At 45.7% G+C, this 25,338-nt stretch overlaps 1 protein-coding gene across 2 annotated transcripts in view; it reads left to right on the top strand.

Annotated features, from left to right (window-relative positions):
• TUBGCP3 (tubulin gamma complex associated protein 3) overlaps positions 1 to 25,338 on the top strand; it is a 75,538-nt gene that overhangs the window by 15,146 nt on the left and 35,054 nt on the right. For both annotated transcript variants that reach the window (XM_047081821.1, XM_047081817.1), the window contains exons 4-11: positions 2,950 to 3,027; positions 3,533 to 3,750; positions 5,598 to 5,770; positions 7,743 to 7,861; positions 8,598 to 8,723; positions 10,056 to 10,124; positions 10,532 to 10,664; positions 12,230 to 12,396. In XM_047081821.1, the coding sequence (XP_046937777.1) occupies positions 2,950 to 3,027; positions 3,533 to 3,750; positions 5,598 to 5,770; positions 7,743 to 7,861; positions 8,598 to 8,723; positions 10,056 to 10,124; positions 10,532 to 10,664; positions 12,230 to 12,396 (1,083 nt within the window). The remainder of the gene's footprint in view (positions 1 to 2,949; positions 3,028 to 3,532; positions 3,751 to 5,597; positions 5,771 to 7,742; positions 7,862 to 8,597; positions 8,724 to 10,055; positions 10,125 to 10,531; positions 10,665 to 12,229; positions 12,397 to 25,338) is intronic.

The raw sequence follows: 25,338 nt of genomic DNA, 5'->3' as shown, positions 1-25,338 counted from the left end.
AAGCTAGGTGTCTAACTGCTTCACAGACCCACTTGTGTGGGTGTTCCTCCAGATCTTACAGTGCCCTGGCGTGCATTCTGACATTTAGAATTCGATACGTGCGTACATTTAAAGTCTTGAGTCTGAATCAAGGTCCTTAGATTTCAAAATCTAAAATAATGGGGTCTGAAGTGGTTTAGAAGCATTGAAATGTCTGTGATGCTGGAGTCGTTCAGCCCGCTTGCCCCAGCAGATTTCTCTCTCCACCCTTCCCTGCCCTGCTTTGGGCTCGGGATGGCCCCCCTGGGGCTCCCTTGTCCCTTCTCTGCCCTGCTTGGGGGTGTCTTCACTCAGAACTGATGGGGCGGGAGGGAAGTGAGGCCAAGCCGCCCTCCTCCTGACAGGCAGTGGCTTGGCAGTGGCTCTGCTGCGCCGCTGGGCCCCGCGGACCGTTCCCCTGCCCGCGCCCTGCACCTCCGGCTCATTGGCTCTGGTGGCCCATCTCCTCCCTGGTCCCTCAGGCCTCCATCCTGGCCGTGGTCCCTGCCGGCGTTGTGCCGTCCTGTTTCCCTGGTCCGTCCACGCCTCTGCGCAGTCCCTCCGTCAGACGCTCTCCAGGCCCAGCCTGCGTGTTTACATACCTGTTCTTATGGTAAAAGAATACTGCCTCCTCCTTTAAAAATGCCATTTGCTGATTGTTTTTGGTGTATGATTTTGTTTGGATTTGGAATTTTCTCTGCTCTCCACCCCATAAATTGTCCTTATTTTTCTAAAGCAAGAACTGAGGCTCTAACCCAGAACTCGCTGCCCAGAGGGACCTCCCGTTGCCTTCCTGATGCCTTCTGGGCATCTCTATGCACATGCCCCTCAGGAAACTCCCACAGGGCCTTGCAGCTTGACATTCTCAGAACTGAAAGGAGCATTTTTTGTCTTTTTCCATACTCCGGGCATCCGTTCACATGCACCCACGCATACCCCTGCCCTTCCCCATTTTCTGGTGAATGATGACATTGTTCAAGTGCCAAAAGCTGGAAACCCGAATGTCACGTCGACTCCACCGCTCTCCCCAAATTCGCTCTGTCCCCAAGCCTTATTAATTGTTCTCTCAAGCATGCCTCTCTCCTGTGCCATCTGGAGTCCGGCGCCCTGTGGTTGGCCTCCCAGTGCACGGCTTGGTGATTTTGGTAGGGGAGTTAGGTGCTCACCTTTGCTTCTGCCCACGTCCCAGAGTGGTGGTGAGGGTGCAGGAGGAGGCATGTGGGAGGGCGTCCATCCCACGGGGCCCTCCTTTCCACGGCAGTGACGGGAGCTCATCTGCCTCCAACCCTTCAGGGAGACGGGAGGCAGGAGGATGGGCTTCGGCCCTCGGTGCTGCACCCGAGGGGTCACCTAGCCCTGGGAGCCCGGGACCTGCTCACAGGGGACTGTGAAGGTTCCCTGGGTGGGTCCTCAGTCACCGAATGCCAGCCGGCCCTTGGCCCTTTCCTCCCGAATGACTGCGTCTCCTTTTGTGTCCTCTGCAGTCCAGCCTCCTGGGCCTGGCCGCAGGTGCAGTCACACCTTCAGGGGCTCCCTGTGGTCAGGCTTTCTGGTCCCGCACGTGAGACCCCTCTGACCTGATGCTTCATTCCGTTTTCCGTTCCGTCTCATGCCTGGCTGTGGCCAGGTGTACCTGTCTTCATTCCCTAAAATACATTTCCTTCCGTGTCTGCCCCTTCCTGTGCGTGTGCTCCGCCCACCCTTCTCGAAAACCCCATCCCCTCTGGGGGTCCTTTCATCAGCCTGGGCCACTTGAGTGACCCTCCTCTCTTTGAAATGTCCCGTACCTACCGAAGTGTGTTTGCTCATTTGTCTGTTTGCTGTCTGTTTGTCGGGGTCTCTGTTCCCCGTGTTGTGCTAGTTGGGCAGTTTATCATTTCTGGAAAATTGTGTGTAATTCAGATTTTTAAAGTTAGACCGTAATTTAAATACCTGAGATAAGCTTTTTCTTTAAAGAAACTTTCAAGGAATATTCTCTATAATGAGGACCTTGTGTAAAGTAAGCAGCCATCCCATAATGTGTTTTGTAAATAAAGTTATTTTTGTATTCTAGCGTGTGTGTCCCAGAGGTAAGGCCATGAGAAGAGAGTAGAAATGCTCTGCAAACTCGAGTTTGCACGTGACTGGAGGATGGGCTGTTGTCAGGGCTGTGAGTCAGGGCGGAGCAGTAGACAGTCCATGCAATCCGTGTGCTAATTATCCAGAAAACTGGGGTTTTTTGTCGACCACTCTTACTTCAGAACCTCGAGTTAGGTGTGCAGCATGCCGACTTACATCGTGTGCTTTACAATTTCTCTTTTTTTTGTTTCTTTAATCCTCTATGGCCTACACGGGACTTTGGTAAAAGGGGAAAAAAGTGTTCACCTATTTTATGATGGCATTTGCCTTAAAACGACTATGTTTAGGAAGTTGGTTATTCTAAGAATTATTTTAAGGGGAAATGCTATTATTCAGGAATAGGGTAGTTTAAAAACATGTTCTCATTGGGGACTTTGGAGTTAGTTTTCAGCGGGTGAAATGATCCAAGGGTAATGACCTCTTGAGAATAGGGTTTGTAGCTTTGTAATGGGTGGCACTGTTTGTAATACCTGAAAAATGAACAAATTTAGATATGCTGTTACCGTGTGAATGTATTTATTTTTTTGGTTTTGATTAACTTCTGTGTACCAAGTACAGTTCTACGTTTAATTTTTATTTTGTTTTATTTTGTCTTATTATGTTTTTAATTTACATCCATGTTAGTTAACGTATGGTGTAATGATGATTTCAGGAGTAGAGTTGAGTGACACATCACTTACATACAACACCCAGTGCTACCATGTGGCTTTTAAAATACATTTCCGTTTTGGAAATAAGGATAATTGAGGAGAAAGTTACGTGAAACTGGAGAGCAGTACAAAGTTATTCTGTTAATGTTTTCTTTTTAAACAGGGAGTTTTGAAAAATAAATGGTCAATTCTCTACCTCTTGCTCAGCCTTAGTGAGGATCCACGCAAGCAGCCAAACAAGGTGAGAGAGAGGCTGTCCTCACAGCCAGCGCCCTTCGCGAAGCAGCTTCTGTCTTGTCGGCACAGCCATGCCCAATCGTGACAGGAATTGGCTTCTGTACTTAAGAAAATAGTAACTTGTCTGGTTGATTTTGTTTTCTTTCTTTCTTTCTGTAGTCAGTGCACTGCTTTTCCTTAAGATGTTTTCCAGGGTTGTTATTACCTCAAATACAGCAGTGTCCCAGGGATGCTAGGGGGGCTCAGTCGGTTAGGCATCCAACTCCTGATCTCAGCTCAGGTCATGATCTCACGGTTCGTGAGTTCGAACCCTGCGTCCTTTGCACTGACAGTACGGAGCCTGCTTGGGAGTCTCTCCCGCCCCCTCGTGCTCTCTTGCTCACTCTCGCAAAATAAATTTTTTAAGAACAGTACCAAATCAATTACAGAAAGAACTAAAACTTGCGTATAAATCATCTCTGTTGATTTAGGAAGTGTTTTGTGATTTCATATCTCTCTATTCTTTTCAGGTCTCCAGCTATGCTGCGTTATTTGCTCAAGCGTTGCCAAGAGATGCGCACTCGACTCCCTACTACTACGCCAGGCCGCAGACGCTCCCGCTGAACTACCAGGACCGCGGCACACAGTCGGCACAGAGCTCGGGCAGCGTGGGGAGCAGCGGCATCAGCAGTATTGGCGTGTACGCCCTGAATGGCCCGACCCCACCGCCACAGTCTCTCCTGCCGGGGTGAGTCGGGCTCGCGGGCATAGGCTGCTTATCAGCAGTAGAAACAGCAGAATCCTCAGGTTTGTAGGAAGGCATTTTGTGTGTTCACTGAAACTATCTTTAGGGCCTCATATGTGCCAGAGATGTTCTAGGCACTGTGTCTGATATGCTTTCTCCTAGGATTTTATTCTTCCCCAAAACTCTTGTTTCACGTGGGAATTCTTCCCACTTCTAGTCATGGTTGACTGTAATGATTTTTGGCCAACCCTTTCCCTGTTAATGCAAGTGCATATTAGTGAAGGCCCCTGTTCAGAAGCGTAATAGGACGGGCCTTTCATTTGATAACTGACATTTCCCTTGCGGTGTTCCCATTTTTATCTCTCAGTGAATATTGTCTGCTTTACTGATCTATGCTGTTCTCTTTATTAAATTATTTAAAAAATAAGTAAACTAAAATAAAGTTGTCTCGTCCTCAAGTGCTGTTATCTTCAAACTGAGAATTGTGGCACTCACGGATTAAGAGGAGGGGCTCTGGGAGCGCATGGTCAACGTGCCATCAGCTCTTCCTTTTCCAGGAGATGCAGAGTTTGTGGTTGAGAGAAAAACAGTGGCTAATAGTAGTGGACTTGGAAATTTGCTTTTCTTTATCTTTTTGTATATTTCTACACATGGTTCGATCCTGGAAATCACATTAGAGCAGACTGTTACAAAGTGGGTACTTTTCCAGAACAGTGACTAAAGAGATTTACAGTCATGTGTGTTCCATGTGAGCATAATACTAATCGTTGTGTGACATAATTACACTCGTGTTCAAGTGCACCACACGTGTGTTGTAAGTGGAATGTGGTGTTCTGGAAAGACAGTGCAACACATTCTACAGATTTAATCTCTGACTTGTATTCTGGCTAAAAGAGTAAACTAAATGGACTTTGTCATTTTTACCTTACAATTTGAAGAAAACAACAAAAACAAAGCGCTGTATAGAGGACTTTGAACTGAAATGGTCCCTTAGAATTTTTCTCTGAAATTTAGAACTGTATTGAAAGTCCTAGTTTAACAAGTGTTGTTGATGACTTTTTCCCCATGAAAATAGAGAAGAGGGAGGGCTGTTTTTGGGGTCTTCTTTCCTGTGTCACTTTATTAGTGGTTGCAGATGGGCCCAGCAGTATTGCTCTGATACTGAATCTGAGTTCTGCCCCTTAGGAGCAGTAGTGCTGTTGAGATTTTCATTTTTGTGTTGGGTTCCCGGGAAATGACATTTCATTACATTTGTCAAAACACACATCCTGAGAAGTCAGCTGTTCAGAGACCAGCTCTGACACGTTCTCGAAGTTATCACAGGCAGTCTTGACCTTTTTACTCTTGCCTTGGACTTGATGTTTGTGTATGTTTGAAATTAATTTGCAAATTATGATACTTCTTTTCGTGTCGAACACCGTGAAGGCTGGGAGACAAGCGAGGATATAGAAGGATGGTCCTCCAGAGTTTAAATTGCTGTGCCCTGCAAGTGCTGAGTGAATGAAAGGTGTTAAGTTCAAGTTCAAAGTTAAAATTAGTCGTGAATTTCATTGGTTCTAGATGGGTCATGTATGTTATGTGCTTGTGAAGAAAAGTCAAGTAGATTTTGGTCTTTAGGCTGAGAAATATGTGGGAGGTGCCAGTGAGAGCCTGAATGGCAGCCTAAACGTCCCAAAGAGGCCTTGGACTGGTCGGTGGATGGATTCTGGTAGGGCGATGTTGTGCGTCTAGCTCAGATTTCTAGCATGTAACTCAATATAGGAATTTTAGGAACATTTCCAGCAGTGTGTTATGTTTCAAATGAATGGTCTGCGTGTTTGGAGGTAGGAAATGCTCTCTCCTTCTTTTAGACAGCCTCATCACACTCCCGGAGTTGGAGACTGTCTTCGGCAGCAGTTGGGGTCACGTCTTGCATGGACTTTAACTGCAAACCAGCCTTCTTCACAAACCACTACCTCAAGAGGTCTCCCAAACACTGTTTCTCGCAACGTGACAAGACCAAGGAGGGAAGGGGATGCCAGTGGTGAGTAAGGATAGATCCTAACATGGGTTTTCTTTGCAATCTAGATTTTGTGCTTCCCGTGTTTGAAAACACTGTCGAGGCCCTGCTTACAACCATTGAGGGCCGGCTTGTTCTCATGATGAGAACTTCAGAGTCCTAAGTATGGTCCGTGATGCCTCAGCAAGTCGGGCAGTGCCTGGGACATTGGAGAAATGCACTGAAGATTTATTTGATGGTTAAACAGACACCTCCCTGAGAGTTTTAGAGCTCTGCTAGATCGTAAAAGAAAGTTTGCATTTCTTTCCCAAGAGCCCTTCAAATAGCAGTGTTTGGAATGCTTCCGAGAATAGAGGAATGGGCTTCATTGTTGGCTCATAATCCGCAGATTCTATAATCCCTCCTGCCACCCTCCCGCCTGCTCCCCCCGCTGCTCTCTGTTCTTGTGCAGAATGTGAGGACCAGGTGCGTCTTGTGTGGACCTGGGAACACAGCCCAGAGTGCACAGCCCGGCCCGTGCAGCCACACTTCCTACCTGGGTCCGTCGTGTAACCCTGACAGCTGGGGTGGGGGGGGGGGGGAACACTGTGACTGGGCGGCTGGCTTCCAGACAGCGAGAGTGCCCCTCACTGCTCCTCCTTGTTTGCTGTGACTCCTGGCCCCTACCAAGGCCTTCAAGCCTGCGTGGCACACAGAGCTCACAGATAAAAGGACTTCACAGTGTACTTGATCAGTCCCAAAGAGCAGGAGAGGAGGTGCAAAGGAAGAAAGAACAGGCAATAAATAGGAAACATACTGCAATGCAGGGAGTTTAAATCAAACACGTCTGTAGTCACATTAAATGTGTATAGATTAGACACTTCATTTAGTTTTTAAAAAATTACATTTAGACCATTATGTACTGCTTGAAAGAGATATATTCCAAATATAGAGACACAAATAGGTTGGCAGTAAATGGATGGAAACACGCATCTTGTATTTAACCATGGGAAGACGGGCTGCTCCCTCACTGTCAGAGTAGACACCGTAGGAGTGTCATCAGGGCAGAGGGATGTTTCCTAACAGGGAAAGGGTCAGTTCTTCAGGAAGGAATAATGTTCCTAAATGTGTATTCACCTACCAACAGCTTCAGATGCACAGTGGAAAACCAACAGACCTACAAAGAAAACAGACCCACAATTACAGTTGGATATTTCAATTTCTCTCTCTTAGTAACTGATGGAAAAGGCAGACAAAGTAGTCAGTAACGACAGGTAGATAACATTTGAACAATATTACCCGTAGTTTGGTGGCGTTGATATTTATGGAATGTTATCCCCACAACTGAAGTACGTACCTGTCCTTACCTTCTGACTCACTACCCTGGTTCTGGGAGTGCTGGGCCCTGACTGTGTACTCATTACATTTTTCCTCCCACCGATGTCTTGGGTTTCTGAGCATTGCCTCTTTGTCATTGCGTAACACCTAAATTCTGACTTAGCTTTTGTTCCAAAGTTTATGGAAATCATAACTTTTCTATCGTATTCGCTTCTTTTTATGTGATTGAGAATGGAACCAAGTTCATACTCATGCCATGGAATAAATTTTCACAAACGCCGTCTATGAAATAATTACCCATCCCTTTGTGATTGGTTGTGAAATCGGCTTCACGCCACAATGCGGAGCCCAGTGCGAGGCTTGAACTCATGACTGTGAGGTCAAGACTGGAACTGAGATCAAGAGTTGGACACTTAACCAACTGAGCCACCCAGGCACCCCTGCTTTTTTAAAAAATTTCTAAAGACTTTTTGTATAACAAATTCTATGATCTCCATATCTTTTTGAGAAAACTCTTGGTTTTTAGGACTTCATACTTTTTCCATCTTAAGCTCATTTTTTTTAATTTTAAAGTTTTCTCCTGGTTGAAACACGTAATGTAAAACTAGGTGTGGTATAAAATAGATTCCATCTTAAAATGTGTTGTTCAGTAATTCCTCTTACAAAACCCATGTTTCAGGTGCTGGGGAAGTTACGGAGGCGGCCCTTGTGCGGGACATTGTGTACGTCTTCCAGGGCATAGATGGCAAGCATGTCAAGATGGACAGCGTGGAGAACCGCTACAAAGTGGAGGCGAAGGTACAGTTACCGGCCCCCCGTGTGAGGTGTGAGGTGTTCAGGCAGGAAACACGGGTGTCGGTACAGCCGGCCGGGAGCTGTTAACCTGTAGGGGCGACAGGTGCACTTGGGGTACTGGACCCCCAGAGCCGGTGTGCTGGTTGGGCACACGGGTCTGCCTCCCCTCGGGCTTGTGGCTCTGGTGCTTTTGCTGAGACCTTGCTTGCTTCTCCTTCCGTGTCTTCTCGTGTTCACGGATGCAGCCACCCACGAGCTGACTCCTGCTCTTGGTGATGGTGGTGTCGAGGCACCCGAGGGGCGGGTTCCACTCGGCATCTCTGCAGTTGGTACACCATTCCGGATAAGGTGCCTCCACATGCCTGCTTTCCCCTTCTGGAACCTCCTTCCCCATGGCCCTTTCATGTTGATGTTGTGGTCTTTTGCAAGTCCCGGCCGTTCTAGGACGTGGCTGACGTCACAGGGCCCCTGCCATGCCGGGGAGCTGGCCAGCTACGTCTCGGGGTGATGCTGCTTGAGCCTTACACTTGCAGAGAGAGGTTCTACTTCCCTTCCTTGCTGGCACCTGCTGCCCTCGTTTCCCAGACTCTCGTTGTTCTGTCTTGGTGGTGGTGCATTCGTTACTTGTAAGTGCCATGTGTTGGGGCCTAAGCATTAGGATACTAAAAGTGCAAATGGTTTAGAAAAGCAATTGAAATTCTACTGTTAATTGTTAACTCTTGATATATTTACTTTTTAGGCAAACCTAAGTAAATCTTTGAGGGATACGACAGTCAGACTTGCTGAGTTGGGATGGTTGCATAACAAAATCAGAAAATACACTGACCAGAGGAGTCTAGACCGTTCGTTTGGACTTGTGGGTCAGGTATGTTTGTTGTTACCACAACATTTAGGATGCCTTCATTTTGGGGAGTGCTTTTAGTCTACCTAAAATCTTACTATGAAAGTAATTCTTGAAAAGAGGGTTCTTTTTAAGTAAGGAAGTTTTGATACTGCAACACTGGAGCCATCCTGGTCCACTCGAGAAAATAGAGACCACGGTGAGTATTGACAGAGATAACCCAGTACCACACATGGTTCACAGTAGCTGTTGGTGGAGTGTGAGCACAGAATACATAAATGCATTAAAATAAGCCTGCAGATGACTGACGGTGTATCACTTTAAGATACTCAGAACAGTGTGGAGCCTGATATTTAAAGAGAAGAGGTTTTATCCTTTGCAGGTTCTTCCCCCTGAGGTCTCTGGGTTTACATACTAGGGTTCATTCTAGAAAGTTTTTGTCACAGGACTGTGTGATGGTCTTTCTTACAGATTCTGGTTTGACATCTTTTTAGTATTTTTAAAAAAAATTTATTTACTTTGAGAGAGAGACAGAGTGTGAGCGGGGAGGGGCAGAGAGCGAGGGAGACACGGAATCAGAAACAGGCTCCAGGCTCTGAGCTGTCAGCACAGAGCCCGACGCAGGGCTTGAACTCAGGAACTGAGAGATCATGACCTGAGTTGAGGTTGGTTGCTCAACCGGTTGAGCCACCCAGGCGCCCCTCACCTTTTCTGTATTTAAGATCCTAGAAATACAAAGAAGTTTTTAATAATATGGGTGTGGAAAATGAGCGGTACAAACAACACTGAAAAATTGGGAGAAACTGGCATGGAGTTGCCAGTTTTTAAATTCTAATTAAAAACAGAGAAAATTACATTTTTAAAAATGTTTTATTTATTTCTGAGAGAAAGAGTGTGAATGCAGAGAGTGAGGGAGAGAAAGAATCCCAAGCAGGCCCTGCACAGACAATACAGAGCCCTACTCGGGGCTTGAACTCAGAAACCTTGAGATCATGACCTGAGCTGAGCTGAAATCAAGAGTCAGACGAACCCCTCACGTGCCCCCTAGAAAATGACATTTTAACTGTAAAGATTTAGAGGGGATATAATGTTAAAAGATTATTGTCAAAGTGAACATACGTTTAGCTGTAATCTGATTTTCCAACTGCAAAGCTCGTACTGGGGGAGAACACCCCCCTCGTGGGATGAACTATGGCCATGCTGGTGGGTAAAGCTGCCAGCAGGCCCCTGGCAGAAGCAGAACTTAAACCAGCAGAATGTACCAGTCGTGGTCCAGCGCTGAGCCTGTGGCGATCAGATGCGCTGGCGCGTGAGGGCTGTGCTGTGTGTTCACGACGCCTGCTTTTTCCCACGCAGAGCTTTTGCGCGGCCTTGCATCAGGAACTGAAGGAATACTACCGATTGCTGTCTGTCTTACATTCCCAGGTAATGCTTTGCTTGTATTTTAATTTCTTCATGATTTGCCATCATACAAAATTGCAACTATATAGAGCTTTTAAGTTTCTTTGTAATTACTTTTAAAAGATAAAAACGTTTGCTAATGCTGTTCGTGAGGTCTCGATACCCATGGAGTTTCAGTGTGTTCGAGAGGCAATTAATGCTGATTTTGAGAATTCTGTCTACCATTTCACTTGATCTTAGCCAAGAGGCTGAGAAGTGATCTACCATTTCAACCGATGACTAGTGGCTTGAAGAAACTATTATTCTCTGAGGGGACTTGTCGCTTCGTTTTATGAGAATAATCCGCTCCCCATGCTGACTTCCGTGGATTAAGAAATGGTGGACATATTTGGTGACTTGTGTTTACATGTTACGTCTTTGTTGTTTTTCAGCTACAGTTAGAGGATGATCAGGGGGTGAACTTGGGCCTTGAGAGTAGCTTGACGCTCCGGCGCCTCCTGGTTTGGACGTACGACCCCAAGATAAGACTGAAGACTCTCGCGGCCCTAGTGGACCACTGCCAAGGTTGTTTTGAGTCTCATGGACCTGCTTTATTTCAAAGCAGGTTTTAGAGAATTTCATCTGCGGTCATTTGCGTGCCTGCTCTCGTGTATCCTTGACAGCCATAAATGTGCAGATTACGTACAAGTGCGTAGATCACTTATAGGGAAAGTCACCAGTTGCTGATGTGGCCCCATATTTATGTTTGTGGAAGCTTAGTAGTTCATTGAAATGAGGGAAGAAAGGAGAGGGTGTCTAGTTTCTAAGCATTTTGTGGTCCTTGGTGTTGTAACTGTTCATCTCTAAGCCCCTTTTACTTGTCTCTGGCCCAGCAGCCTTCCCTGGGGGTTTCCTCCTCCCGAGGTTACGGCCCAGGTCTGGGTCCACAAGCTAGGTGTTACAAGTCCTCCAGTTTGCCTGTGTGGCTGGGGCCTCTCCCAGGCTCTGGGTCTGCATTTCTACCTGCCTTCTGAACATTTTTTCTCTCTGTTGGAGCTACCTTGGCCAAGAACCTCTTTGTCTTTTCTTCTCTGTAATGCTGGGGCGTCAATGGCCTCCTCTTAGGATTGTGAGAACTGAGTGAGGTGGGAGAAGCTGAGGATCCGCCCCTAGGTCACGGCCCTGTGTCCGCTGCCACCCTCTTCTGTCTGTGTGAGCACAGGGGCCAGGACTCTAGCATGTGTGGTCTGAGCTCGCCAAGCTGTCTGTGCCCTGCCTCCTCTACTTCCTGCCACCTCCCCTCAAAAAGAGAAAGCAGTCAGGCAAAATATGTGTCTTTTCTCAGATGATGAGCACCCCCATGTGGTTTCCTTCTAGACTCTTCCTCTGTCTCTTTCCCCAGTCCCCGCCCCTTTCTGTGTGCACTGAGTCCCTCGTGTCCTGGACCTCCAGCTCCTTCTGATATCTCTGCCCCTCCCTCGGGCAGCTGTGTGTGCTCCTGCCAGGAGCATCTCAGTAACATCGGGTCACATTAGACCTTCCTGAAAATCTTTCAGCAACCTAATCAAATCCTGAATTCTTACCGTAAGAAACTTTCTGTGTTTGTGTTTTGGGGCCTGATATTTGCCACTGCCAGTGCTTCATCCTGAGCTGTGCTCCCCGGGCCCGGGACTCTTCACCGTGGCAGGATTTTTCAGAATGGGAGTTCTAGCCACTTAATGGGGTTGTAAGATGAGTTTGGTAAGCTGAGACTAGTGTGTTGTACTAAAGGAGAAAAGGAAGAAAATAGGAAGCATTAAAGTGCAAGTACTGTTTTGTAAAACTTTCATATTTTCTATGTGTTTATATCCCTGACTGCAGTATAAAGTGTGAGTCTTAATGCATGTCTTGGTCAGAAGAGGTGACAATTCATGTTCCAGCTTGAGTAACGAGTCAGGGGTGTTGCTCTTGAAAAACCCCGCAGCGGCTGTGCGGAGGTAGGGAAGTGCCTTGCTCTGACTCGTGAAGCCTGGGGCAGGCTGGCGCTCTCTCTGTTCCTCAACACGTTAACTGCCACTCCTCAGTCCCAGATGGTAGCCAGGGAACACTGCATCTCGATGACCTGGTCTCTGCCGGGAGTGTAATTTGGGTGTTTTGCATGTGTCCCCCAGGGAGGAAAGGAGGTGAGCTGGCCTCTGCTGTCCACGCGTACACGAAGACGGGGGACCCGTATGTGAGGTCCCTGGTGCAGCACATTCTCAGCTTAGTGTCACATCCCGTGCTGAGTTTCCTGTACCGCTGGATATACGACGGGGAGCTCGAGGACACGTACCACGAAGTAAGGAGCGCCGTTCGAGTCTCCGGCTACTCTCTTGAGTTTTTCTCCCTGGGAACTGTTTCCTCTCGACTGTAACGCCACCGCACTGCACGAATGCCGTGCGTGTTTTGTGCGGTGCTTTGAAAACCAGTTACCTCTGAGCGACAGAGCCGCCTGGGGTCCGTCGGAGATTATCATCCCAGTTTTAATGGTGGGAAAGTCAGAAGGCCAAATCCCCTGGCCAGGTTTGCGGCAGAGCCAGACCTAGGTGTCCCGTGTTAGTCCTCGTGTGGTGCAGTATTGCACGCTCTGTCACTTTGCAAGGTCACTTACTGAGGCCCTGGCACTTTTAATGGGTGTGTGTGCTGCGTGCCTGTTGGAAGCACAGTTGGTTCTGCCATGAGGCGGCGTGTGTGCTCCTAAAAGCCACTGTGCTGTGCAAGTCACACAGCACAAACCATAGGTCCTCTGTCAAAGAGTGGAATGAGGGGCTGCACCCTCAAAACCTCAGGGACATCACATTAGGAAAGGACAGGAACTTCACAGAAGTTGTAGTGCTGTCGACACACGTTCAGTGGTTAAGCCCTCCGTGCATCCTAGATTTTTTTCTTTAAGATTTATTTTTGAGAGAGAGAGCAAAGCACACGAGCAGGGGAGGGGCAGAGAGAGAGAGACACAGAATCCGAAGCAGGCTCCAGGCTCCAAGCTGTCGGTACAGAGCCCGACGCGGGGCTTGAACTCACAGACCGCGAGATCATGACCTGAGCCGAAGTCGGACACTTCACTGACTGAGCCCACCAGGTGCCCCAGCCCTCCGTACATTCTAGAGTGAGCATGGCATTTACCCTGTAGATACCCTGATGTGGGCTTGTGGGTGTGGGGCTCACCTGCGGTGGAGCAGAAGGCTGGGCTCCTGTTTTCACCTAGTTTTTTGTGGATGAACTTGATGTGAACAGTCATGAAATTCGTGTTATGGTCCCGTTGTTTCCTCATAGACCAGTTGTGCTGGGACCAGTGGCTTTTTAAACCAGCATGGCAGCAGAGCCGACTGTCGAGAGTGGTTTTGGGGAGCCTCTGGTGCACACGGGCAGCACCTAAGGTGCAGGTGTTGTGTGGGTTGCTCCGTGTGGCCTGTAGCTCCTGCTGTGGCTGCGCTAGAGTCGTCCTTTGTTACTATGTGTAGGAAAGGTGGACATCCACTTTGTGTGTAGTGTCTTGTACCGACGGATGGTCTTCATAGTTGTAAACCTTTTGAATGTCATTGAAAACAACACCCTTTCATGTGTCTCCCTGTGCATACATAACGAGTTCCTCTGAGGTCGGTCCTGCGAGGTGGGATGGCTGGCTGTTGGGGAGCGAGCGCAGTCTTTTAGTTTTGATCCTGCCCTTCCCGGCTCTAGGAGCGGTCCTGCCAGGCCACCCTGTAGTCGGCCTTCCGTGGGTCCCCCTTCTCCAGCTTGGTCAGTGCTCCTGTCACTCAGTTCTATTGAAGGTTTTTACTCTAATGTGTGAGGTGCGGTGTCTTGGAGGCATTCTGCTGCTTCCTAGTGAGGTTAACCAGCTTTTCATGTTTGTTATTTTTATTCTACCAATTGCTGGGCCTGTTCTTTTCCCGCTTTTCTGGTGGATTTGTCTGTCTTTCTAGACTTGAGTCATGGCGTGGTTTTATACATTTGGATATCTTGTGTCTGTGGTTGTTCTTTTTTTTTTTAATATTTATTTTTGAGAGACAGACAGAGACAGAGCATGAACCGGGGAGGGGCAGAGAGAGAGGGAGACACAGAATCCAAAGCAGGATCCAGGCTCTGAGCTGTCAGCCCAGAGCCCAACATGGGGCTCGAACTCACGAACCCTGGGCTCATGACCTGAACTGAAAAGAAGAGTCGGAAGCTTAACTGATTGATCCCCCCAGGTGCCTCTGGGTGATACTGACCTTTTAAACAGCTGGTGACCAGTTGACTTGATGAAGCTGATTTTCTTCAGAGTTTGGGACAGGAATTGCAGTTCTGGTCCTATTGTGATATATATAAAATTGTTGTCAAGTAAAACAAAAGTTAAAGCCACAAACTGGTTAATTATCTTTTTAAAATTTAGAACCTAATTTCTGATTTGCAATGCTTTTGTCTTTTTTTTTTGAGAATAATTTAGTTTGCAGTTTCTAGCAACTGGGTTTTTAAAGTAGTCCTTAATTACACCACTAATTCACTGTGTGCGTCTGTGTTTTCAGAATCGTCCCTAAAAGTACCACCAGTTCGTTATTGATTGTCTGACCTGTGTGTGATCTGGGCCTATTTATAATTGTGGGGCCGGAGAATTGGGCCTTGACTTGCAGATTGATTTTCCTCTAGACTGTTTTCTTTTCTATTTTTGGACATTGATTCACTGAGGTAAGGCAAAAAAGCAAACTCTCCAAGGCTGGAATAGCTTCACTTTGGGATACTTACTTTGAAGAAGTCTTGTCGCCCAGAATATGTGTAAGGCAAACCTTACGTTTTATGTATTTAAGGATAAAATGCTAAGTAAACACCGTCTGTTGAATTCAGTGTTAGGTCATTAGCTCAAACGATCCCTTCAGCTTAATCTCAGATCTTGCCTCATCGATAAAGTTACTCTTTTTTTTTTTTTTTTTTTGTAGGTATCATTAACACATTTTATTTATTTTTTTAATTTTAGTTTTTGAATTTACATCCAAATTAGTTAGTATGCAGTGCAACAATGATTTCAGGAGTAGATTCCTTAGTGCCCCTCCCCCATTTAGCCCATCCCCCCTCCCACAACCCCTCCAGTAACCCTCAGTTTGTTCTCCATATTTAAGAGTGTCTTATGTTTTGCCCCCCTCCATGTTTTTATATTATTTTTGCTTCCCTTCCCTTATGTTCATCTGTTTGGATCTGAAAGTCCTCATATGAGTGAAGTCATATGATATTTGTCTTTCTCTGACTGACTCATTTCACTTAGCGTAATACCCTCCGGTTCTATCCACATAGTTGCAAATGGCAAGATTTCGTTCTTTCTGATTGCCGAGTAATACTCTGTTATATGTATATATACCACTTCTTCTTTATCCATTCATCCATCGATGGACATTTGGCTCTTCCCATACATGGCTATTGTTGATAGTGCTGCTATAAACATGGGGGTGCATGTGTCCCTTTGAAACAGCACACCTATATCCCTTGGATAAATTCCTAATAGTGCAGTTGCTGGGTCGTAGGGTAGTTCTATTTTTAGTTTTTTGAGGAACCTCCATACTGTTTTCCAGAGTAGCTGCACCAGTTTGCATTCCCAGATAAAGTTATCCTTAAATGTTTTTTTTTTTTTTTGTATAGTTTCAGACTTCTGGAAGAGTTGACAGAACTATAAAGCACCCTCAGGTACCCTTTCCTCAGATTACTTCGAATACTAACATTGCACTATAGTAAACTTATCTTTTTTAAGGTTTTATATTTACTGATATTCCTACTCGGTGTCTGAGGTTAGAGAAGGCTTCAGGAAGTTCAGGATTTGTAAGTGTTCATTTGCCAGTTACTTTATACCCACATGGTCTTGTTTGCTTCACTAGTTCGGCTGCTGGGATTTCTCAAAAATGCACTGTGACTATAGAGTTAACATGAGTCCTTGATGTAAAGTAGATTCTGCCCTTTGCTGCTTGCCTGCTGTTGGGTACCGCCGTGCCAGCAGGCAGTTCATAGCGTCTTACAGGGGCCTTGTTTTAACTCCCTGCCTCGTCGCCGTGCGGTGGGGCTCACCGGCCCAGGTTCTGGGGTCTGATGGCTTGGGTTTGACTGTTGGCTGCAGTTTGGAAAAGCTCTGAGTCCTGGGCGAGTGCTGTAGTCTCTGTGAGCCTTCCCTTGCACATCTTCCGTGCGTGCGTAATAGCAGCAGCCTCACAGGATTGTGTGCGTGTGTGCGGATGGAGTCAGGCAGGTAGTAAGCGCTCAGTATGTTACTAGGTTACTTGCTGTTAATTTATGTAAGAAGAATGCTGGATATAATTTGAGTGCCCGCTGGCCCTGATATGTCTGTGGCCTTTCTCTTAATTGTGGTGTTCTTTGACTTCTCCTTTTTTCGTTGACCCATACATTTATAAATGTTCCTGACTCTGATTAAGTCTCTGACTAAATTTGGGAAGTTCTCTTTAATTCACTCTAAACAATATATTTACCATAAGAATTTGGTAGTTGAGAAAATTGCGTTTTGTGTTTGATCCTTACACAATTAAAATTTGTGTATTTTTGTCTCTTCAATTCTAACATTGGTTAATTTCCCCTCAATTGTGTAATGAGTTATAACTTAGTTGTAAAATCATATTTCTTTAAGCGTATGGTTAACTGTAAGTAGCTACATGTGAGCCTTATGTAACCACTCATTTAAAAGTAGTTTATTAGGGACGTCTGGGTGGCTCAGTCAGTTGAGCGTCTGACTCTTGATTTTGGCTGAGGTCACGATCCCAGTGTTGTGGGACTGAGCCCTGTGTCAGGCTCCTCACTGAGCCTGGACCCTGCTTGGGATTCCCTCTCTCTCCCTCTGCTCCTGTCCCCACTTATGCGCTCACTCTCGAAAATAAAAGTAGTTTATTAAATATTTGCATAATGCAAGGAAATGCTTTCTTTTTTTTTAAATTTTTTTTGCCCAATGAGTCAAACTGTATGATTTTTTTCAATTATATTTGGATTTTATATGCTTTATGTTTTATACATTAAAAAAAATTTTTTTTTTTTAACGTTTATTTTTTGAGAGACAGAGACAGAGCATGAGCGAGGGAGGGGACAGAGAGTGAGGGAGTCACAGATTCTAAAGCAGGCTCCAGGCTCTGAACTGTCAGCACGGAGCCCAATGCGGGGCTCGAACCCACGGACTGTGAGATCATGACCTGAGCTGAAGTCGGATGCTCAACTGACTGAGCCACCCAGGTGCCCCAGGAAATGCTACTTTCTGTAATCAGAGAGAGCACAAAACCTGGATAAACAGAGATTGTAAAAAGGACCCAAAGTAGTTCTGGAGATGAAAAGTACAGTAACTGAAATGAAACAAATCACTAGTGGGGCTCAGCAGCAGATTTGAACAGGAAAAAGGAAACATGTGCCTTGAGGATAGACCCAACTGAGTTATCCCGCCGGAGGAGCAGGAAGAGAAGAGGAGAATGTCAAGGGTCTGAGAGACCCATGGCGCCGGGACGCGCAGGGGGCTCCCCAGAGTCCAGTGGGACAGGTTGCCATGTCTGCAGGAGCCTTGTGATCGAGTCGTGGGAAGACAGAGTCCTAGGGAAACTCTGCATGGAGAAGGCCCTCGATTAGGTCGGCAGCTGCCCTCTCCTCAGAAACCACGGAGGCCACGAGGCACTAGGATGTACACTCAAAATGCTGGAAGGAAAATCTGCCAGTCAGGAATTCTGTGTCCTGCAAAAACTCCACCTCAAAAATGGTGGAGAAATGAAGTCATTTGCAGATAATAAAACCTGAGACCTCCTAGAAATACCGACCATTGACACGGAGTCTCGGAGCAGTAGGAATTTGGAACAGGCCTGTAACTCGTGAAGTGAGTCCGTAATCTCAAGCTTTCCAGTAAAGAGCCCAGGACTAGATGGCTTCACTGGTGAATTCTACCAAATATATAAAGTTAGCACTAGTTCTTTTCAAACTCTTCTAGGAAACTGAGGAAAGAATACTTGTTTTTACACATTTTATGAGGCTCATATTATTCTGATCCCAAAGCCAGACAACAACACAAAAAGACTACAGAACAGTATCTTTTATGAATATAGATGTAGAAATCCTCATAAAACACTAAAAAATGGATTAGAAGTTAAACGGACTGTACACCATGACCAAGCGAGATTTCTCCCAAGAACGCAGGGGTGGTTACAGCATAAGGAAAGTGATGTAATACACCACACTGTTCAAACGAGGGAAAAACGTACAATCATCTCAGGCGACGCAGAAATAGCATTTGATGAAACTCAACACTCTTTCGTGATCAGAACACTCACCGAAGGAATAGAAAGGAGCCTCCTCACCTGATAAAGGGCGTATATGAAGCGCTAACAGGTAATGTCACAATGGTGAAAGGGTGTACACTCGGTCCCCAGCTCAGGAACAGACAGCAGGTCCATTTTCCCCACCCTGCTCAGGGTTGCACTGGGAGCTGGAAGCTCTCATCAGGGCAGTTAGACAAGGGAGCAGTTGAAAAACAAAGATACTCAGATTGCAAAGGAGATAAAACTGCTTCTCTTCATAGATGACATAATTTTATACATAGAAAACTAAAGTGTTCACAGTCCAAGTCTAATAAACACGCTTGCCAAATTAGCTGGATACAAGATTAGTACATAAAAATCAGTCCTATTTTTATATACTTGCAATAAACAATCCCAAAATAACATTAACAATTCTATGTATGACAGTGTCAAAATTAATCAGATACTTAGGGAGAAATTAAACTAAGAAAGTGGAAGAATTGTACTGAAAATCATAAAACTGTTAAGGAAATGAAGGCAGACCTAAATAAACCGATGGCTCCACACGTTCATGGTTTGGAAGACGTGATACTATGCTTTCAAATTTTTTTTTTTTAATGTTTATTCATTTTTGAGAGAGAGAGAGAAAGCGGGGGAGGGGCAGAGAGAGAAGGAGACACAGAACTGGAACAGGTTCCAGGCTCCGAGCTGTCAGCAACAGAACCCGATGCAGGGCTCAAATCCACAGACCCATGTGAGATCATGACTTGAGCCGAAGTCGGATACTTAACTGACTGATCCCCCCAGGTGCCCCTCTGTGATGTTGTTAAGGTAGCAGCACTACTCCAAATGATCTCACATTGGATGTGATCTCCGTCAAAATTCCGTGGCTTTTGTTGCAGAAATGGCAGCACTGGTCCTCAAAGTCACATGGAAGTGCACGGGGCCTGGAAAGCCACACGCTCTTGAAATGAAGAACACAGTGGGAGGACTCACACGTCCTGACGTCACATGTTACAGGGCACAGCAATCACAGGTGTGTTTCTGGCATGAGTATGGGCTCAGAGATCCGAGAGCAGGATTGAGAGTCCAGAAATACACGTGCTCATGTTTGTTGAGTGATTTTCAGCAAGGCTCCAAGACCACTCAGTGAAGGAAGAAAAGTGTTTCCAGCAGGTGGTTCTGGGACAGCTGGATGTCCACACCCAAAAGAAAGGATTCGGACCTCACCTGCATACTGTGTATAAAAAGTTACTCAAAGTAGGTCCCACAGCTGAAGCTGTTTGTAAATCTCTGCGACTATGGATTAGATATGTCACCAAAAGCATAAGCAACAAAAGAAAAACACATAGAATGGGAGAATGTATTTGCAAATCATAGATGCAGTAAGGGTCTAGTATCCAGAACATATAAAGAATTATCACAACTCGGGACCAAAAAGACAAACACTGCAATTGAAAAATAGGCAGGGTACTCAGGTTTTACCAAAGGAGGTCTACCGATGGCCAGTGAGCACCGGAAAAGAGTCTCAGCGTTAGTCATCAGGGAAGTATGAGTGGAAACCACAGGGGGCTGTCATGGGGATCTCATTGGAGCAGAGCACAGGCCAGAGCATAACAAGTGCCGGTGGAGACTTGGCCACCTTGGAACCCTGATACAGTGCTGGTGGGGACACGGCGGTGTGGCCACTCAGGGACAGGGCTGGCAGCTTCTCGGAAAGTTACACGCACCCCCAGCGGTTCCAGGTGTGTGCCCAAGAGAGGTGAGGACACACGTTCACGTAGAACTTGTATGTGATTGTCACAGAAGCCTCATTCATTATCAGGATGGTCAAGAGGTGGAAGCAGTGCCGGTGTCTGTTACCTAATGGGTGGTCTATCCAAGTGACAGAATAGAATATTCAGCCCCAAGAAGGAGTGAAATTTTGATGCATGCTACAGCAGGGATGAATCTTAAAAGCCTTAGGCTGAGAGACATAACCAGACACAAAAGCTCACGTGTTGTAGGATTTCATTTATGTGAAATGTGCAGGATAGGCCAAGTCACAGAGGCAGAAAGGTTAGTGCTGTCAGGGGTTGGGGAGAGAGGGGTGGGGAGGTCATTGCCTGATGGGTATGGTGTTTCTGCAAATAAATGCTGAGGGTGTTCTGGAATTTGATGGTGATGGTGAGTGCACAGCCTTGTAGTGGATAACGTTAAAGTGCTGAATTCATGCCCTAAAATGATTAAAATGGTGACTGTATTATGCGAAGGGGTGCCAGCCATGTCTGGCTCCTAAGATTTAGCTTTCCTCCCTTGCTGAGCCTTTATTCTGCCTCAGTGCTGGTTGTAGGGAGGACCTTGATTACCTGTCACCAGGCCTGGCCATTTGCAGTCTCCAGTCCCTTTGGCTGCCCTCTGGGAACCTCGTAGGGAGGTGTGACGTGGACTGTGACTTGGGCATGAGGATGTTTCAGAGGCCCAGTGAAGCCCGAGACCCTGGGGGCCTGTCCTGTGATTCTCTGCAGCCCCAGCCTGACTGGAGTGGGACAGAGACAGAGTGTGTCGGAGGGGCTGAGGTGAAGAGAGGGAGGGAGAGCAGAGGGCCTTCTTAGTTCACACCAGCTCTCGTCTGTACAGTAGTCTCTCAGGGGATTTTCTGTGAGGGGGAGGAAAAGCGTAATCGTCAATTAAGAAGAGTAAATGCGCACCAGAAAAATTCCCTGGTAAAGAAGTGTGTTTATGTAGTGTTTCCAGACTTCCTATTAGATAAGCGATACGGTAACAGATGTATGTCTTTATTGACATGTTCAGTAAGAAGGGTTAGTGGCCGTTTTGGATCTGTGCACCCACTTGAACAGGTCATGTGAGAATATGGGATTTCTTTTGGTGACAAAGTCACAGGTACTGTGGCTTGTTGTTTGCATTTGTGATGGAAGGAAGAGTTAAATTTCAGATAGAAGTTAGTGCCAATAAAGTGTAATTCCCTTCCCTTCCACGTTTACAGACCCTTCTGCCTTCTGGGCCCATGGACCCCAGGTCAGGAAACCCCCAGTTAGAACAAAACCTACAAGAAAAGTCCTGACCTGGCCCCAAGAATGTGGACAGGAGCTAGTTTTCTGTAGAGTCAACATAGGTGTGAGCTTGTACTTGAAGCTCCAGTTCTCCTGCCTCGGGACGGGTGAGGATGCCAGTCAGGGGTGGGATCAGAACCTTCCCTGCTCTTGGCCCTTCTCTCTCTGACCCAGCTGTCCACTGCTCAGTGACTGTCCTGCATTAGGCTCCAACTGATTGCAGGGGGTCCTACTGTCTGTTGATGGCTATTCAGAGCTCGAGTTTGTCCTTCCCGGAAGCTCCTTCCACGTTTTCCGAGGTTTTCCTTGGAAAGGCTTGTCTGTCTCTCCTGCTGCTGGGCAGTGGTCAGTGTCCTGCCTTAGCTACCTCTGGGCTTGGCTGATTTGCAACCCAAGAATGAGTTAGAGGCCCAGGTAGCCTCTGAGCTTGGCTGTCTCTGGTATGGAATCATTCAAGACTGCCTCTGGGCCTACCAGTTGGGATTTTACTGTGAATTGTTATAAAAAGATAGGACCCTTTGGCCCAACCAGCAGGAACTGTGTTTTGTGTTTTGTGTTCTGTTATGAAATGGAAAGGTAGACAAATGTTGAAGATTTACAGATTTTGTAAGTGATTAAGTACTTTCAACACTTGGGGGAAGTTTGTAGTTTTATTTGGTTACAAATTAGTACAAATGAAAACATGGGGTTTTCGTGTTTCAGTAGTTCACATGGGTTTTCTGCCCTGAGTGATTGAGGTGAACAAATTATGCCAGTAGTTCAACGTTAATCTACTTTGTTTTTATTTTTTGCCTTTTGGAAAATTCTTTTCAAAGGGTGAGGGACTTCATCTGGGAGCAAACACGGAAGGAAAGGGTAAATGTAAGCTTTCTTGCTTTCAGAATCCGAAAATTTCCAGACTTCACATGTTTACTTAAATGCTGTAAAAACACTCAGGGCTCCTGGGTGGCTCGGTCGGTTGAGCGCCTGACTTCGGCTCAGGTCATGATCTCGCAGTCAGTGAGTTCGAGTTCCACATCAGGCTCTATGCTGACAGCCCAGAGCCTGGAGACTGCTTTGGATTCTGTCTCCCTCTCTCTCTGCCCCTCCCCTGCTCACCCTCTGTTCTGTGTCTCAAAAAAATGAGTAAATTTGAAAAAAAATTTTTAAAAAATGCTCTAAAAATCTATGTCCTTGAACTGGAAGGTCGGTGGAACTGGAGATAATGTGGTGACTGCTGTTGGGAATATCTGTGGGTGCCTTCAGCTCTCTTGTTCTGTTTCTAGTATATTTTTGCTAAGAATTACTGAATTTAAAAGTGTACTATGTAAGATCATGTTAGCATTTTGGCACTTCCAGCCTCACCCCTGACGTGCTGGGATTTTCCTGCCTACCGTGTGCGAGACCTTTCTGGTTCCCTATGTGGAGCCCGTATGGCTTCCTGGGTGTGGCGGGCCGCAGGGGCGGGGGGTGGAGGGGGCCACAGGGGCTCTAGGGGGGCCACGGGCTTTGGGGGGGGTGCAGAGGTTCTGGGGGGGCCACAGGGGCTCTGGGGGGCACAGAGGTTCTGGGGGGGCACAGGCGCTCTGGGGGGGGTGCGCAGGGGCTCTGGGGGGCTGCCTGCCTATTGCCACTTGGGGTTGGGGTCTTTGTATAATAATGGCTGTTTCTTAGAAGCTATGTTGCTTGCTAAGAAAATTACCCTCTTCATTTCTGTTTTTAGTAGGGAGGCCTTGGCATTTGTCCAACAGTTAATGAGAAATCATGGTACAATTATGTTATATTTTTTTCTCCGTTCTTTCTGTGTTTGACACATGGTGAAAAGTAAAGAACCTTGAGTGGAAAATGCATCAGTGAAATACAAGCAATTATGTTCTGACCTTGGTTTTTTTCCTCTGTAACTATATGTTTTTCAGAGGCTTAATTAAATGCCAGGATGGACCTACTCCTCTCAGTGTTTGCCGGGAGAGTGATTGCACCCTACTCTGCCCTCAGATGAAGTGACGCTTTCCTAATTTCTAAAGATGACTGAATTGTCCGAGTTTTTTATCTTTTAAATTAAATCGTCTTACATACTGATACAAAGCCGGCTGCACTCCATCTGTCAGGACGAATTAGTGCGTTGTTTGTGGGACTAGCTCTTCCGTTTAAGTGAATAACTGGTAACAGCAGAATTTACACCAGCCCCTCTCTGCTGAGTGGGGGGCTATGGGGCGGTCCTAGTGCGGTGATTGGGCGACCTTTTGCATGACTCCTGGTGGGCTCGTGACAGTTTTCAAGTTTCTGTTGGGTGATTTAAGTATCTTTTAACGTGATAATCGCTTCAGGATTGTGGGACCTGTTATCCCTCAAAGCAGTCATTAGTTATGTGTTTAAAATTAGGGGATAGAAATCAAATCTAAAAATACAAAGATCAGTATATACTAGTTTGTACGTAAAGATAAGAAACTTGATCTCCTCCACATGGTTATAAACATGTTGGCATTTATTCAGGTCCCTCCTTATATATGGCTGTCATCTAGCCCTGACTTAAGAGGGATGGAATAAGACCTTAGCATCATTAAGAATTTTGTTCTCTTAGGGGCGCCTGGGTGGCGCAGTCGGTTAAGCGTCCGACTTCAGCCAGGTCACGATCTCGCGGTCTGTGAGTTCGAGCCCCGCGTCGGGCTCTGGGCTGATGGCTCAGAGCCTGGAGCCTGTTTCCGGTTCTGTGTCTCCCTCTCTCTCTGCCCCTCCCCCATTCATGCTCTGTCTCTCTCTGTCCCAAAAATAAATAAACGTTGAAAAAAAAAATTTAAAAAAAGAATTTTGTTCTCTTAAATATTTACCCTCAGGAGTAGATTTCTGTGAACAGAAAACAAATCTTTTTTTGTTGGTTGCTATGAGAAGGTGATGTTACTGCACAGTTTTCTTTGCTGGTATCATATGTTCTCTCATTGGTCTTAATTACTCAGTTCTTTTGAATGATATTTTTTCTGATTTAAAAATGTTTGAATAATTAAAAATTTTTGAGCATATAAACAGAGGAGAAAATTTATTAGTAATCCTGTCATGAACAGATAACCTGCCAATATTTTTGTGTATATTTTTTATAGTATATTCTTGTGTATTTTTCAATGTGTCTATCAGATATGGTACATGTGTAGTATTTTGTAAACTTTACTTTTACTTTTGTTTTAATTTGAAATAATGACAAATTTCTTTTCAACCTTCATTCACTGTATTTCTGAAACACACTACTTTGCATTCCTGCTTCACCAATACAGTGGGGGTTATTTAGTAATGAAAATTTTGTGCTGTTAAATTTTATTCTTCTCTACCCAGGGCTTCATAAAGCATGATCTCTGAAACTCCTGAATAGCACGTAATAGTGTTATTTTGTGGAAAGAAGATCTGTACTTTTCATCAAATTCCCAGAAGAGTTTGTAATAATTAAGAATGAACTTTATTTTTAATGACTACCTGATACTATTTTATACTTTGTTATACATTCTCTTATCTTTAGGAGTGTATTCAGGGGCGCCTGGTGGCTCAGTTGGTTAAGCGTTCGACTTCGGCTCAGGTCATGATCTCGCGGTCCGTGTGTTCGAGCCCCGTGTCGGGCTTGTGCCGACAGCTTGGAGCCTGGAGCCTGCTTCAGATTCTGTCTCCCTCTGTCTCTGTTCATCCCCATTCTCACACATCTGCTTGATCGCTCTCGCTCTCTCTCTCAAAAATAAACTTAAAAAAATTTTTTTTTGAAGTGTATTGGGAGTATGGTGTGCCCTGACCAAAAGTACCTTATTCCAGTAATGCAAGGATGATATTTTATTCGTATTTTTTCATCTATGTTTACAAATGGAATTAGCCTATAGTTTCTAATTTTGGTATTATCTTTGTCAGGTTTTGCTAGTGTTATACTAGATCCATAAAATAAATGTTCTATATATTTTTCTGTGGTCTAGAATAACATAGAATGATACCTTTTTTTTTTAA

This window comes from Lynx rufus, unplaced genomic scaffold (genome assembly GCF_022079265.1).
Source record: "Lynx rufus isolate CCGP_SWC_20201006 ecotype Redwood Valley unplaced genomic scaffold, mLynRuf1.p SCAF_1, whole genome shotgun sequence".
Taxonomy (NCBI): Eukaryota; Metazoa; Chordata; class Mammalia; order Carnivora; family Felidae; genus Lynx; species Lynx rufus.
Note: the sequence above shows the minus strand (reverse complement) of the source record. Positions and strands in the feature narration are given on the sequence as shown.